At 32.2% G+C, this 15,863-nt stretch overlaps 1 protein-coding gene across 2 annotated transcripts in view; it reads left to right on the forward strand.

Annotated features, from left to right (window-relative positions):
* LOC114332347 (putative helicase mov-10-B.1) overlaps positions 1-15,863 on the forward strand; it is a 196,204-nt gene that overhangs the window by 9,549 nt on the left and 170,792 nt on the right. Inside the window, exon 2 of one of the 2 annotated variants that reach the window (XM_050650228.1) lies at positions 10,913-10,972. The exons of the other annotated variant lie outside the window; for it this stretch is intronic. Within the exon in view, the coding sequence (XP_050506185.1) occupies positions 10,913-10,972 (60 nt within the window). The remainder of the gene's footprint in view (positions 1-10,912; positions 10,973-15,863) is intronic. 2 annotated transcript variants of the gene reach the window in all.

A 15,863-nucleotide genomic window follows, 5' to 3' on the forward strand; every position in this document is an offset into this window, starting at 1 on the left:
TAAGATTTTAAAGTTACCCCCACCCCACTTCCAGGCGGAGTGGGGGTAACTTTAAAACACCAACTTTAAAACCCCACCTCCAGGTGGAGTGGGGGTCGTGTTTAGTGTCATTTGACAGATTTTTGAAAAATATTGAACATATTTTTAAGTTTTTCGCGAATTATTCGATCGTCCCTCGAATTATTCGATCGTCCCAGGCGATGAGTTCCACCCTGGGCACCAGCAGGTACCTCGGAGATCATCGCCGTCATGAAGTTCGTGTTCAGTGACCTCCAAAACCCCCAAGTATAAGAATTGAACTCATTTTCGTCAATATTTCCTGAGTTCCAAATTTTTCATTATCCATCTCTTCGAGATGCACTTTGAAATGCATTTTCTTATGCACAAAAATTTTTGCCGAAGATCAATTTAGTTCACAAAATTGCCTGACACTCTATCGAATCGAATGCAAAAAGTTGCATGACGATTCATCCTACTGCACAAAATTCCTAGGTTTTGGGCTTTTTAGTGCTTCGTTGCTTCGTCTATTATGTACAGGTACCTATCTATTTTTTGGCGTTTGCCTTTTTTCCATAACAACATAGCTTTTTGTTTTCAAGCTTCTCTTTATTGTCTACTCACCTTTGGCTGTGCGTGAAACATTATATAAAGTATAATGCCAAATTGCAATTTTTGGAATTGCGTTATGTTTGAAGACATGAAACCTTGTGTATGGTTTGCGTATATTTTCGTGTAATCGGTTCTTTATCTATAAATTGTATTTTAGCTATATCTATTTACCGGCCGCTCGCATCGTAAGAACAGAGCTTCTTTGTTACGCTTATTTCCAATGTCCAATCACTCTTGGCTTGAAAAAACTGAATCTATTTTCAAACAATGGATGTCAACAATTCAAATCTATTTTTCGATTTTAGTATATTAGAGTTTCTTAGGTTTATTATTTATATCTATATTTTGGTGTTATATGCAGAACTTATTAGTTCCTAAGGTTGTATGTATTATGCAATTTATTTAAATTTTGCAATATACGAGGTGTTCCATTAATAATTGTAAATATTTTAACTGTAGATTCCAGGGCTCAAAATATTAAGATTTAACCCAAATTACCTAGTCCGAATACGTTTCCTAGGGGAGATAGAGCTCTTTGAAGAAGGCGCTTTGTAATTAGTTTTTTTTAAATACCTCCAGAACGCTTCCATTTAGAGAAACGAAAACTGGTACGCCTATTTATCTTCCAGAGATAATTCGATTCCATAAATTTAGAATTTCTATTACCGGTCATAGGCATCCGTTTTGTGTAGGGCAATGATTATTTTTTTATCGCATAACTTTTTTGTCTTTAACCTTTAAGTCTTTTTGACACTGGATTATTAAATTGTGAGGCATTTTAGTAATGAAAGGTACTCTTCCATCGGTAGTATACATCGTTTTCTAGAACCGTCGATTTGAAAATTTTGCGTTTTTTAATTTGAAAAAAAAACTATGAAAAAAATCACGAAAACTGGTACGTTTATTCCAAAGATGATTTCATCAATTGCGAATTTCTAGTACCGGTCATATGCGTCCGTTTTGGATAGGTCCACGGTTATTTTATCGCATTATTTTTTGTGTCTTTAATTTTTAAGCATTTTTTACACTAGATTATTAAATTATGAGGTATTCTAATACTAAAAAGCTTGATTTAAGTCGGTAAAATACACCGTTTTTTTTATTTTTTTTTTTCAAATTTTGTTCAAATTCAAAAAACGAAACATTTTCAAATCTATTTTTTTAGAAAACGGTGTATCCTACCGACTTAAAGCAAGAGTAACTTTTAGTACTAGAATACCTCACAATTTAATAATCCAGCGTCAAAAATAAAAGTTAAAGACAAAAAAGTTATGCGATAAAATAACCGCTGCCCTATCCAAAAAGGACACATATGACCCGTACTAGAAATTCGCAATTTATGAAATCGATTTATCTCTGGAAGATAAATAGGCATACCAGTTTTAGTTTTTCTAAGTAGAAGAGTTCTAGAGGTATTTAAAAAGAAACTAATTAAAAGACACCATCTTTAAAGAACTCAAGCTCCCTTAGGAAATATTTTCGGAGTAGATGATTTGGGTTATACCTTAATGTATAACCTTATGCATTTTCTTGTATCGTTTCTGATATGTCAAAAAAATGCATAGTGTCATACACAGATCCAAGAAACGATATCAGAGACGATACAAGAATTTGTGTCAGAACACAGATTCTTGTACAAGAACTGCGCCAATTTCTGCGCAAAGAGCAAAAACGTAAAACCTGCTGGTAAAACATCTAAATGTAATAATGGCGGTTGAAAATGGGATCATATGTCTTGATGAATTTATTTGTGTTTTTGTAGGTATTATTTATAAATCTTTTATTGATACTTAATAATCTAATATGTTCTACTGTTCTACTAATAATAGTCTAAGAGCTAGTGAACCCTCCGACTAACGGTCGTCCTGTAAGGCTAGAAATTTGTCTAGTGATAATTCATAGCACACCAAGGCTAAAAAATATGAACTGGCAGGCATCAGCCGTGCACTTGTATCTACCAGGTGAATCGAAAAGTGCAAATTTAGGGGTAAAATAAAATTTCTCCTGTAAAGTTTAAATTTAAGTATGTGTTTGAGTAAGTCATTTAGAAGAAATGTGTACAATGACAGGCGATTCTGAAGAGCATAAGATCTTGTCAGGCGAGGGGAAAGATTTGAAAGACTAAAAATATTTTTTTGCATCGAACAAAAGTTTTTTAGGTTTTTTGAATCATTCCAAACAGAAAAGGTCTTTGGTGATTTTTCTCTTAAGTTAATAGTTTTGTTATAAGTGAGGACGTTTGAATTTGAATTTAAAGAGAAATCCTCAGACAGGTCGATTTTTATTCTTAAATTAGGACTTTTTGGCATATATGTATATAATACTAGTGACGTCATCCGTCTGGGCGTGATGACGTAATCGATGATTTTTTTAAATGAGAGTAGGGGTTGTATCATAGCTCATTTGAAAGGTTATTTAATTTTCTATTCAGTAATATAGACATTAACATAATTATTTATATAGGGTGTCCAATTTTTTTTAATTAATTTAGACAAAAAGAAGAAAAAATTCTTTGTACAGCCTGTATAAATAATTATGTTAAGGTTTATATTACTGAATAGAGAATTAAATAACCTTTCAAATGAGCAATCACACAACCCCCACTCTCATTTAAAAAAATCATCGATACGTCATCACACCCAGATGGATGACGTCACTAGTATTATATATATGCCAAAAAGTCCTAATTTAAAAATAAAAATCGACCTGTCTGAGGATTTCTCTTCAAATTTGGCCATTCTCGAGATAATGAATTTATGCAAACTCAAACTTCCTCATTTATACTACAGTGTCGCGCCCGCTTGATCAGCAATTAAAAAGCAAAGGGGTTTTCGATATTGTTTTGCAAAAAACTCTTCGGGTTTTCATCAATCAATGTTTACAGAATATCTACCTACCTTGGCAACATTGAAATTTTTAGTTAAATGTCCGATTTAGGGTTAAAAATGGCCGATTTCGCAATTTTCAAAATTTTTAATCGCTAATATAACAAAAACTATTAACCTAAGAGAAAAATCGCTAAAGACCTTTTCTATTTGGAATGATTCAAAAAATCTAAAGAAAACTTTATTCGATGCAAAAAATATAATTTTAGGGAAAACCCCTAATCTTTCCCTCGCCTGGCAAGGTCTTATGCTCTTCAGAATCGCCTGTCATTGTACACATTTCTTCTAAATGACTTACTCAAACACATACTTAAATTTAAACTTTGGAGGAGAAAGTTTATTTTACCCTCTAAATTTGCACTTTTCGATTCACCTGGTAGATACACGTGCACGGCTGATGCCTGCCAGATCATGGTTTTTAGTCTTGGTGTGCTATGAATTGTCACTAGACAAATTTCTAGCCTCACAGGAGGACCGGTAGTCGGAGGGTTCACTAGCTCTTAGACTATAACCATGTATTTAGCTCCTAGTAAAGTTCAAACTATAACTTTGGATTTCATGTTGCATAATTTTTTTAATACAGGAAAATACAATAGTTCCTAATTTGCATCAAACTGAAGATAATTCTAAAGCAAATATTTTAGCACAAATATCAAAACAAAATAAAAACACAAATAATCAACCTCAAACAGTCTGGAACGTAAAAATTCTGGTTAACATTAAAATGTTAAATTTATAAGTTTTTAAAAGTTTATAAAATCCTTAAAATCAGCTGTAGACGTAGTATACTACCATACGTGTCCATACCACTGTAACGTGACACAGGGTGACTAACAAAATTTCGACAAATCACGTGCCGAATTTCATACAATTTTCGATACAAGAACTTGCATAGTGTCATACAGGGCACAAATGTACGTACAAGAAACGATACAAGAAAATGTATATAACTTTCTAATATCAGAAACGATATTAGAAATGATACAAGAAAATGCATAGTGTCATACAGCCTTTTGTATTTTGAGCCGAAGAATATATTATGTACATTTAAAAGATTTCCAATTATTAATGCAACACCCTGTATTGTTTTGTTTTATTTCATTATATTTTATTTTGTAATGATATTGACGATTTATGTAATTTTAGTAAACTATATTTGTTATTGTTTTTTTTTCGACTCTTTGTAAGCTTTCTTTGTCCATAAAATTGTAGTTACTTGTTATTATGGCCTATGATTTTGTTTTCTGAACATTAAATATATGTACCTATATGTAAAATAAAAGTTAAAACTGGGGGGGGGGGCGGCTTGGGACAAGAGTTGGGTTAACAATTTGGGCTAACATTTGAAATTGAGGGTTTATAACAGAAAACAGCTGGCCGAGGAGATCGACATTTTTAAACTTTGGTTTTTTCGGAACACCCTAATCCACTTATACTTATCCTTTAGTTATATATCATCATCACCACCACCAATAAGTACGCGTCCACTGCTGGACATAGGTCTCCCTCAGCTCTTTCCATATACTTTCTTTACTTTAATTATACTATTGTAATATTGGTAAATAAGCTATTTGTAACGAAACATTTTTAAAAATTGTTCTATAAAATTGTGTTTTTAAATACGTCGTCAGTTTGATTTACAAATGGTTGTATAATGTCTACTAAAATGTAAATATGAAATTTTATTATGGACTCGGATGGTAAGAGGGTCATTCATGTAAAAACTCAATGATGGTTAGATCGAATCAGGCCTAAAGTGACAAATTTAATTAAAAAACTAAAAGATTCACATCTTTGTTGGATCAATAGGTAGGTGTAGGTACTATCCGTAGCTCAAGGTACCGCGGAAAATCTGATAAAATAACGACTCTGTAAAGTCAACGAAGTCGACTTTATGTAACAACCAGGCATTTACTAGTAACCTTACTAGTTGATGCTGTTAACTGAAATAAAATAAGTGTTATTAAATACATATTTTAGAGAACTTTGTAATAAATAGTTTATTTATGAATGTGTCATTAGATAAAATTATTAAAAATAATTATGACCAAATTATACAATGATAATAAATTAATTACACCTGTCAGAAGATTAAAATTAAAATTAAATTTATCGGCAGTATTGTTTTTTTTAATTATGTATTAAATTATATCTCCATTACTCTCGAATAAATATTATTCCAAATAAAGTGTTATTACATTTTTCTATTGATTACAGGTTTGACGGTACACATAATTAAAAATTCTAGTAGGTACTCGAAGTTTCTACGAATTACAATAAAATTTTATTAATAATACTACCTAAGACCATAAAAGATAAGATTACTTACAGTTTGAAATAAATACTCATTGAATCGTATATAGGTATGTGATTCACCGGATAAGTGAATTCAAAAAGGTGAAAATAGCTAGAATCTTATAATTTTTATTTGATTTTTAGATATGTTCCTAAAACGACGACGGTGACCATACACCTTGTTGAGGGCACCCCATAGTTGCCCTCAGGTTTCTGAAACCTTCATATATGTATCTGAGGATAATATTTTCCTTTGAAACATCTGATTAATCCACTATTATGTTACGTTGTTGGCTTGCTTCCTCACAAGTGCACTTTGTTTAGACTCGATGGAGGTGCATATTATCAAATTACCCTGTTTATATAAAAATGCAACAGCGGTTACTTCTTTCTGGTGAAAACTCCTATCGAGTTTCGACACTACATTGTGCAGGGCGACCTCACCTGATGTTCTCGCTTGACACACCCATTGCCGTTGATGCAGTGACTTTTCATTGAAATTGTTTTTTTTTTATGTTTTCATTCAAGATATTTCCATCGTTTTCAATATGAACGAAGTCAGATTTATATGCCTATACGATTTTGCTAAGGTGTAATCTGTTTTTCATGGTTTGGGAATAAATTCCACCCACACCCTTTTCCAAGCTTTGGGAATTTATCCAAGGGACCCATAGTTTCAGTCTCTCATGTAGTATCTCTAAGAAAAATATGCTACGCGGCAGTGGCGTACCGATAGATCAGAGGGCCCTGGTTCCAGTTGGGATGCGGGCCCGCCCGCCCAATAAAAACACACATTGTATATCAAAAGTTTTTAATAAACATTAAATAAAGATCATCATATGTATACCATAAAATATATCATATACATATTTACAAAAACTCAAGCTAATTAAATTTATAGTCCATTTACTCAGGGCTTTTGCTTCAATTTTTAAAAAACTGCTTGGATTGACATGAAATTTGGCATACATATAGCATATAGCTAACATGTAAAAGAAAAAAAGTGATATTGTGCCGATATGTGTTTTTGCCCTGGGGGTGACTTTCACCCCTTCCGAGGGTAAAAAAACATATGTTCAAAATAAGTCCGGAATTTAATAAACTGACTAATTCTAAACTTTAGTTCTATAGTGTTTTTTCACCAAGTCAATGTTTTTCGAGTTATTTGCGAGTGAATATTTTTACTTTTCAACAAAAAAAAACAAGTTTTTAGAATGTTTTTCTCAAATAAGTCAAAAAGTACCGAAGTATTTTATCGAAAAAAATTTTCTTAGTAATAGAACCAGTAGGAGCAGATTTGTAGATAATAGAAAGTAGGTTCTTATTCGTCAAATTTAAAATCTAATATTTCAACTTGAAATAATAAAAAAATTAAGCACTTTTATTGAAAAACTCAAAACTGTTAAAACAAGCTTTATTTTTGTTTTTTTTTTTAGTTTCTAACGTTTGTCCCTTTTAAGTTATTGGTGATACCAAACATCTCAAGTAGTAAAAAATATAGGTTTTGCTATTGTGAGTATTGTGGACTTTTTGTTTTCCTTGAGACAAAAATTGATTAAGATATGGATGTTCAAAATTTGCATATACTCGTGATTAGTGACTCGTTTAAGCCCATCTAAATAACTACAGCCTTTTCAAAAATAAGCACTTTGAATCACTGAATCCTACAGAACTTTTAAACAATAAAGGAGTAAAATAATTTGTGAAGCGGTAATTCATTTAATTTCGGATGCTAATTGGGGTGATTTTCACGATTTTTTTTTACCAACAAAAAATGGACCAACATTCTTTTGATCGTCACTTACTAACTTTTGATGTTAGAAACTTTTTTAAAAAACAAAAATAAAGCTTTTTTAAATGCTTTAAAAAAGTTGAGTTTTCCCCGAAAAGTGCTTGATTTTCTGGTTATTTCACGTTGAAATATTCGATTTGGAATTTGAATAGTAAAAACCCACTTTTCGTAAGCTACAACTCTGCTTCTACTGGGTCTACAAACTTTATAAATACACCATTTCTTTCACTTTGTTATAAGCTATATTTTTGCTGATACCTAATATTTTTTTTTTTGTCAAAATACTTACTTTTTGAGTTATTTGCGAAAAACCGCCTGCAACGTGTTTTTTTTGCTGAAAAATGAACAATTTCACTCGCAAATAACTCGAAAAGTATTGACTGTTCGCCGAAAAAAGTATTGACTTAGTAAAAAAAGGGTATAGAAAAAATGCCTGAATTAGTTAGTTCATCCAATTCCCGACTTATATCGAGTTCCAGTTAATAAATTTTGTTTTTAAATTTTTTGATGAATAGGTATTTTTTGTTTTTATTTATAAGTATGTACCTACACAAAAATTAAAATTTACTAAGCAGTTACATTTCCTAGTGTGTACTTGTGTAGTTCAAAATGTCCCCATCAAATAAGAAACAAAAAAAGCAAAAAGCGCGTTATAGAGGGCCCCTGCGGGGCCGGGCCCTGGTTCCACGGAACCCGCGAAACCATGCTCAGTACGCCACTGCTACCCGGTCTCGCAGTTTGGTACGGTTAAAAAGTTTCAATAGCCTATCTGACCTTCTGAGAACTAAATATATCTTCAGAGGTCAGCCAGTCCCTTTTAGTTGGGCTAAAGTTTGTTTAATTGTTACCACTAGCCAATTGCGTCGACCCTGGGAAGTAAACACTTAAAATATGCTCTACAGTAATCTACAGCCTTCTTCTCTCTGTCATTATAATATGTCCTATTGGGAAAATTAATTGACTGGGGTTTTTAGTGTTATCTGTATTGAGGATTATGTTAACTCTTGTGCCTTTAAGTACACTTTCAACGTCTTCACAGAATTTTTTCCAGGATCTTTTCGTAACAGACAGGATTGTCTTATTATAGGTTTTCAGTTTAGACTTATATTCTTCCCAATCACCTGATTTCTTCGCTCTATTAAAGAGCAGTCTTCTTTTTCTTTTGAGATCAGAAAACTCCTTATTCCACGAAGCTACTTGCCTAAGAGGACGACGACTTTCTTTTAACGGGTAGTTTCCTTATATGAGACGACTGTTTCATGTTGAAAACAGTTTACTGGCATCTCAACTTCAAGGTTGCTTTTTGGTCTTTTATAATTCCGTAGATACCCTTGTTTTAAAATCCCTCCTAAAGGATTCTCAATCGGTCACCTTAGGGGCTCTACAAAACCTCGGTTCCGGTTTGACTGAGTTTATCTCAAAGAATATGTATGCTTTGAGATAAACCTGTCTGGTTTTTCCCTCTTCCAACGGTAAGTATAATACTAAATACCTCTGTCGAGAAGGTAATAAGGCTTCCATGAAGCCTTTCGAGCTTTTCCTCTGACTTCTTATCAACCCGGAGACACACATACAGTCCTCCGTCAGCTGTTGGTTTAGAAACCAGAAACGCCAAATGATTGGTTCTTAATTCAGGATATTATTTTCCTATTCTTGCCAGTGGCACATTTAGATTCTCATTTTTAATCTCTGGAAGGTACATCATCACACGCATGGATTTTGGGAGTTCTTAAGCCCTAACGACCTACCACTCCGTCTTTTTTCCAAAAAATCCTTTGTAGTTTTAAAGAACTCCTCGTCAGCACATATCAACCCATAGTATCCATCTTTGAGTCAATTACCTTCGTAACTAGGTGCGCAAGGAACGTCGTCGATAAGTAGGGCTTCTTTTATTGCACCTACGTCATTCTCAGACACAGATATATCTGGGTTATTTTGGGGATGACTGTCGTCTTTATCTAGTAAGAGCAGCTTTGTAGTTGCCACTGGACCCTTTAGAAGAGTCAGCAGCAGTTTTGCTCTCTTTTATTAATGTCTCCTGTGGAGTGCTTCTATCAGACACAGCCCGCTTAAGAGCATGTGTGATTTCGGCATTCCCCGAACCCTTAATTTAAGGTCTGTGAGGTAATTCGATCTTAGAAGTGTTAATTCCCTGTTCCCTCATTTTCCGAAGCGTCCTCCTCTGTGTCCCAGATATTTTTGGCCAAGAAACCTCAAGCTTCTCAGTATATTTCAATCGTGTCCCCATTAGGTCCTCAGTATTTCTATTATCCGATGTGGTGGGTTTATTTCCAGATTCTGCCGAATAGCCTCAGTGGAAGTATTAGAATTAATTGGGTTCTCTTGTGAGACCCAAGGGTAGAATCTTTAAAATTTGTGCATGGTTACATATTGATCCCACGAGTACGGGAGAAGTAATCTGACCATATCTGCGGCGCTTCCCGTACAGGTATCAGTTCTTAAAAAATGTGTATGAACCCTGGTTTCCCCAGTCGACCGTTTGAAACAGTTCAATGTAGACACAACTGCCATGCAGGTCTGGGTACGGTCCAATTACATCTCTACCTTGTGTATTGGGGGATGTAAGCTTAGTGGGAAAAATGATGAAGAAGGAACAGCCTTTTATTTGTTATATTAGATTATGGGATAAGTAGATACAACTGGTCAAAACTAATGGGTTGAGTTGATCATGTGTTGGCGATGTGAGCATTACCGTAGATTGGAGAAGTGGCAGTGAAGGCCACTAGTGAATTCTTCTACTTGAATTTACGCCAGGGGTCGTGGTACAACCAGATAGCGGTGGGTTAAATTGTGGAGGCTACTTATTGATTTCTGAAGTAATTTATCCATTCCTGGTCTCTAGACTACCTAGGAGAAATTCCCACATATTACAGAAAGCAGAAAGTCGTGACCGGAACTGCTCTAGCGAGGTCGATTCACGTTCTTTCATACTTCCAATTCAACAGGCCTAGACCGTTTATAGGGGGTGCCTTCATTTAACGGAGAGTTCCTTATTAAAAAATAAAAACCTTATATTGTAAAAGGTATATTTAAAATCCCTAAAAAGGGCTGTATCACAACAAAACATTTCGGAATCAATATTACGTCATCAGTGTTATCACCTAAAATAAGTATAACTCTATAGGTAAAACAAACGTGTGGTTAAATTTTGACAAAGGTAAAAAAGTGAAAAGATAGTTATACTTACAGGTTTACATGCTTTAAGCCACCAAAATGTACGGGTAAAAACCCTTAAATTGATATTAAACAGTTACTTTTGTCAAAATTTAACCTCGCGTTTGTTTTACTTATAGAGTTATACTTATTTTAGGTGATAGAGGACAAATGGAAAGAAATGGACAATGCCTAGTGGACAAATGTGTACCTAATCGTGAGTAACTTTTTAGCTATTTTTTTTTTAATTGCATATACAGTCTCACAGATATGAATTTTTTTTATTAATATAATATAAATAGAATCCTTTAAAAACAACTAGAATTATTAATTATTACTTAAATATAATTAAATTGGGTCAAATTTTTCGTATATTATTAAGTTTTAGAAGTATTTCACTAATTTAGAATATTTTTTTGAGAATTACATATCATAATATCGATAGTTTTATTTTAATAGAAATATAACAATTCTTATATTTTATATGGTAAGAAATATAATTATTTTTAACCATACGAGTACGTAAATAAGTTTATTTTGATTGATGTCTTTCTGCTTTTTCTGCACTTTTGGCATAAGGAAGTTATTTTGTTTATAACAGTATTTACTATTTTTAAACTAAGTACTTCGAGTATAATATTATGATGATATGACGTGTTTGACATTGAAAATTGAAACGAATAAACTACTTACATAGGAATTCGCTAAAGCGACAATTTTTACGAAGAAAGTTATTATGATAAATAAAATCAACCTGAAAATATAAGATATTAGTATTCGAACAATATGTTTATAAATAAGGAAAGATAAAAGAAAGTATTTTAAGATGATGGAGAAATTGGAAAATCCAGCATAAAGGACTTATATTGGAGACGGAAATGTCTCAATCAATGGAAATTTTTGTTGAGAAATGCACGTAAATGCAAAGATTTTTACTTATGATAAACAGGACAAGACATAGAAACATATCCTAAAAAGGAAAAATTAAAAATGACTATGGAAAAGAAATAATTTTTATATACAAGGAGTATGATTATACCACGTACATAGGACTAATAAAATTCGTCCTCGTTAGAGAGCCCACAACTACTACCATAATGGCATATGGAGTTTTTATTGAGTAAACGAATTTCCTCGTGAGAGAGTGAATTATTTATATACAATGATTTTGTGACGAAAAGAAAGTCAGTTAAGAAATGATGATGAACTGATATAAGAAGAAATATAAAGACAAAACAAGTTATAAAAATATGTTGAAGTAACGGAGTTTATAAAGGAAAAGAAAATCCCATCTGTGGAAAAAGACAAAAGAAGATTAAATATTAAGATTTAAAAAGTTACCCTAGAGAAAGACAAGTATTAAGGATAATTTGAAGAAGATTAATGTCAAAAGATCTGGAAAAATAGAATAATTGAAGAGAATTTTGTACCTACAGTACAAAAAGTTACAGTACCTACAGTAAAAAGTACTATTTAAGAAGAATACTTTGTATGGCTTCAAGTAACATAATTATTAGTATAATATATAAAATAACTTTAAATTTCTATAATATACATATATATATATATATATATATATATATACTTATTTTATTCGAATGAGGTCATGTAAGACTGTATTTCAATTAGAGAAATAGAGATTATTTTTGTGACGTAAAAGTGACTATTCGCGTGAAGAAACTGAACTTCTATTTAGCTAGTAAAAAAAATTAGATTAACTATTTAGCTCTTGTAGGTTTTTCTCATTAGTAGTTTTTATGTAAATATTTTAATGGACGTCCAGACTTAATATTAATTACTCAGCAAGTGCAAGCTGAAATTTTCTTTATGTTTATAGGAGATTTTCATGATATTTCAGGAGATTTTCATTATTAGGAGATTTCCATGATATTTTTTCTAACAAAATATGGTCTATTTTTATTAACACTTTCTGTCGATTTTTTTTTTCATAATTGAATGCTGAATTGTTTTTTTGATACCGACAATAAGATTTTTTATTTCAATTTTTTTTAAATGTCGGTCGAATTTTGGTATAAATATGATTTGTTGTTTTAAATGATGATGAATTAATGAGGTAACTGATTTTTATATAGTAGAAGCATAATTGATTTGAGACAATCTAGACGCTAGACAATAAAAAAAACAGACTCTTGTCAAGGAAAAAGTACAAATTTAAGTTCGAAGATTTTAGCATACCCAGTTTTTGTTTTGAAGTAATCCTATTCTCCACTAAGGGGGAGCACTAGGTTCAGACAGGAATTTAGGGATGCAAGATGTAGAAGATTTTTTAAGCGCACAACTATCCATTTTGTCTTTTTGGAACAAACCTTCTCACGACTAAGGACGTGCAAAAGGACCGGAAGCAAATGCAAGGATATAAAGTTGCGAAAAACTACCCACCAAGTAGGTAAGGGTTAGAAAATGAAGAATTTATGAAGCAAATGATATATAAATGAAGAACTATGAAAATAATACAAATATAGGAAGGAAGATATATGAAATATAAAGTAAATGATAAAGAAATAATGAAGAAATATGAAGAAGAAGAAGATTTTTGTTTAATAGTACACTATGAAGAAAGTACTAAGTATAAAGAAAATGAAGAAATATGTAATTAGTGTGAAGTACCAGACAAGAAGAAGAAAAAGAAGAAGAAAAAGAAGAAGAAAAAAGAGATAATTTCTAATAAAAGAATATGTAAAATTTGAGAACATCAAAATATTTGTCTTAAAGGTCTAGTAAAGAAGTAGAATTAACAAGTAAGTTCAAATGTAGGAGTTGTAATTTTTTTTAAACCTCTGAAATTAAAGTAAAGTATAAAATACAATTTCTGAGTATAGATTTTCGCGAGTCATAAGGAAAGAAATAACTAAGAATAGACGATGTTTGATAATTAGTGAAATGAATTGTATATATTTGTAAATTTTGTTTATATATTTTTTTTGTAAAAATTTGTATAAATCTATACATATAACGTAGTCAGTTGATGATGATAATAAGAATATTTAATGATAAAATTGTGGCTTATTTCCCATAAAAAATACGTAATTATAAAAATGCCACAAGGAAATAGCTTCAGAACAACGATAATAAGAAAATTTTCTTCTCTTCGGGGAGGAAAAAGGAACCACGGTACATGGCTCAGAAAATTTTCTTTTCTAAGGGGGATGATATAATGGGATTTATCTCATTATTTAGATATTTTAGAAATCCTTAAATTACCTTAAAGTATTCGTTAGATATTTATTTATAAAACAATAAATATTACGCATATTTGTTATAATAATTGCAAAGTAGAACACCTTAGTTAAAGTCCACGTTTTGCTTACTCAACAAGGTTGTGATTATTCATTTTGACACACTAACGAGAATATATACAAACATATTTACAAAACGAAGTATTTGATAAATATGGGAACACGATCAGATTTGAGTGATTAGTGGGTCAGTCGAATTAGTTAGTTAGGTTTGAGAGGTTGCTGCCGTTAGAGCAGAATAATGTCAATTATCAACTGAATACATTTATTGATTTATACGGTATTAGTTTAACCAAATAAAGAAGTTATGAGTACATAGTGCCTTCCTGTTAAACAAACCCCATTCCAGTATTGTAAATATCCAGCTACCACCATAACACTGATGATGGAATATTGATTCCGAAAACGTTTTTTGTGATACAACCCTTTTTAGGGATTTTAAATATACCTTTTACAAGATAAGGTTTTTATTTTTTGTGATTTATGGTATACAGCCAGTACAGGAATTTTTCCTTGTGATATTTTTAGTTCCTTATTAGGGAGATCCCATTCTTTCCCCTTCATAATTGTTCCACTTCCGGCGCCAGACTACAGCCCTATCTGAACAGTCAGCTTAAGCCCCCGAACCTACGTCAAGGTCTTGCAGCCATGATCGGGAGTTGGAAAAAGTTATAAATGTATTTATGTACCGGGTGTCCCAATAAGAATGGCTCTCGGCCATATCTCAGGAACCGTTTACAGTAGAGCTTTGAAATAAAAAATTTTATAACAAAAGTTGCCTCAGGAAAAACCTGGAAATTATTTTCATAATTGTGGGACCACCGCTAGAGGGCGTAATTGAATATCAAAAATTAAAAAATCTAAATTTTACAAAATTTTCCTAATGAAGGGGCACTGGAAATCCGATCGTCGTATTCTTCATAAAATTCTACGCATATTTGATTTGACAAGTTTAAGTCTACCTTTGGAAATAAGAGGTGGGGGTGAGTGGGAACCTTGTTATGAAAAACTTCCTGTGTGTCCGGTTCGGCTTAATCAAATTTTGCAAACTTAGTCTTGTTGAAGACAGATCTTTTTCGTCAATGTAAAAGTTATGATTTCGAACCAACTTATTGAGTAATATGCCAGCTAGAAGGCGTTATTTAATTTTTTTCAGAAATCTAGTGTTCCTTGAAAAACATTAAATACAAACATGCATTTTTAATACCATATTACAAAATTAGACAAAATTAGCAACAGAATAGCGAAAACCGCATGTTAATACCTTATCTCGAGATATCTTACAAAACGTGTAAATTTAAAAACATAACTGTTACTGTCACCGGTAAACGAAATAATTCATTAAAAGTAGTGTGCTATGGAAACAACAAAGAAAAATTTTCCAGCTGTCAACGTATATTAGGTCTTTTCAACGCTTCTCATTTGTTTCGAGCCTCGTTCATATCTCGTATATTAATATTATACACGGATTATACGGCATATGACAGAGGCTCGAAACAAATGAGAGGCGTTGAAAAGCCCTATTACAAAGAAATAAAAACAACTATTTAGTGATGACATAAACGTTCAAATTTTTGCCCATCATTTTCGTTGCAAACATTTACTCTTTCAAGAGTAGATTGAACAGCAGTCTCAATTTCTGCTCTCGATATGCTTTGAATGGCGTTTAGTATTCTCTGGATAATGTATTCTAGAGTAGTGTATGATGGGCAACAATTTGAATATTGAGGTCGTCACTTTCGTGGCGTTTCAGGTCGTAGTTCTTTTTGTTCTGTGTTATATTTAATTTTAATAGTATTGTTTCTCTTTATACTGTTGTTTTAATTAATTATATTTTTATACGTTGACATC

Source organism: Diabrotica virgifera, chromosome 5, assembly GCF_917563875.1.
Source record: "Diabrotica virgifera virgifera chromosome 5, PGI_DIABVI_V3a".
Taxonomy (NCBI): Eukaryota; Metazoa; Arthropoda; class Insecta; order Coleoptera; family Chrysomelidae; genus Diabrotica; species Diabrotica virgifera.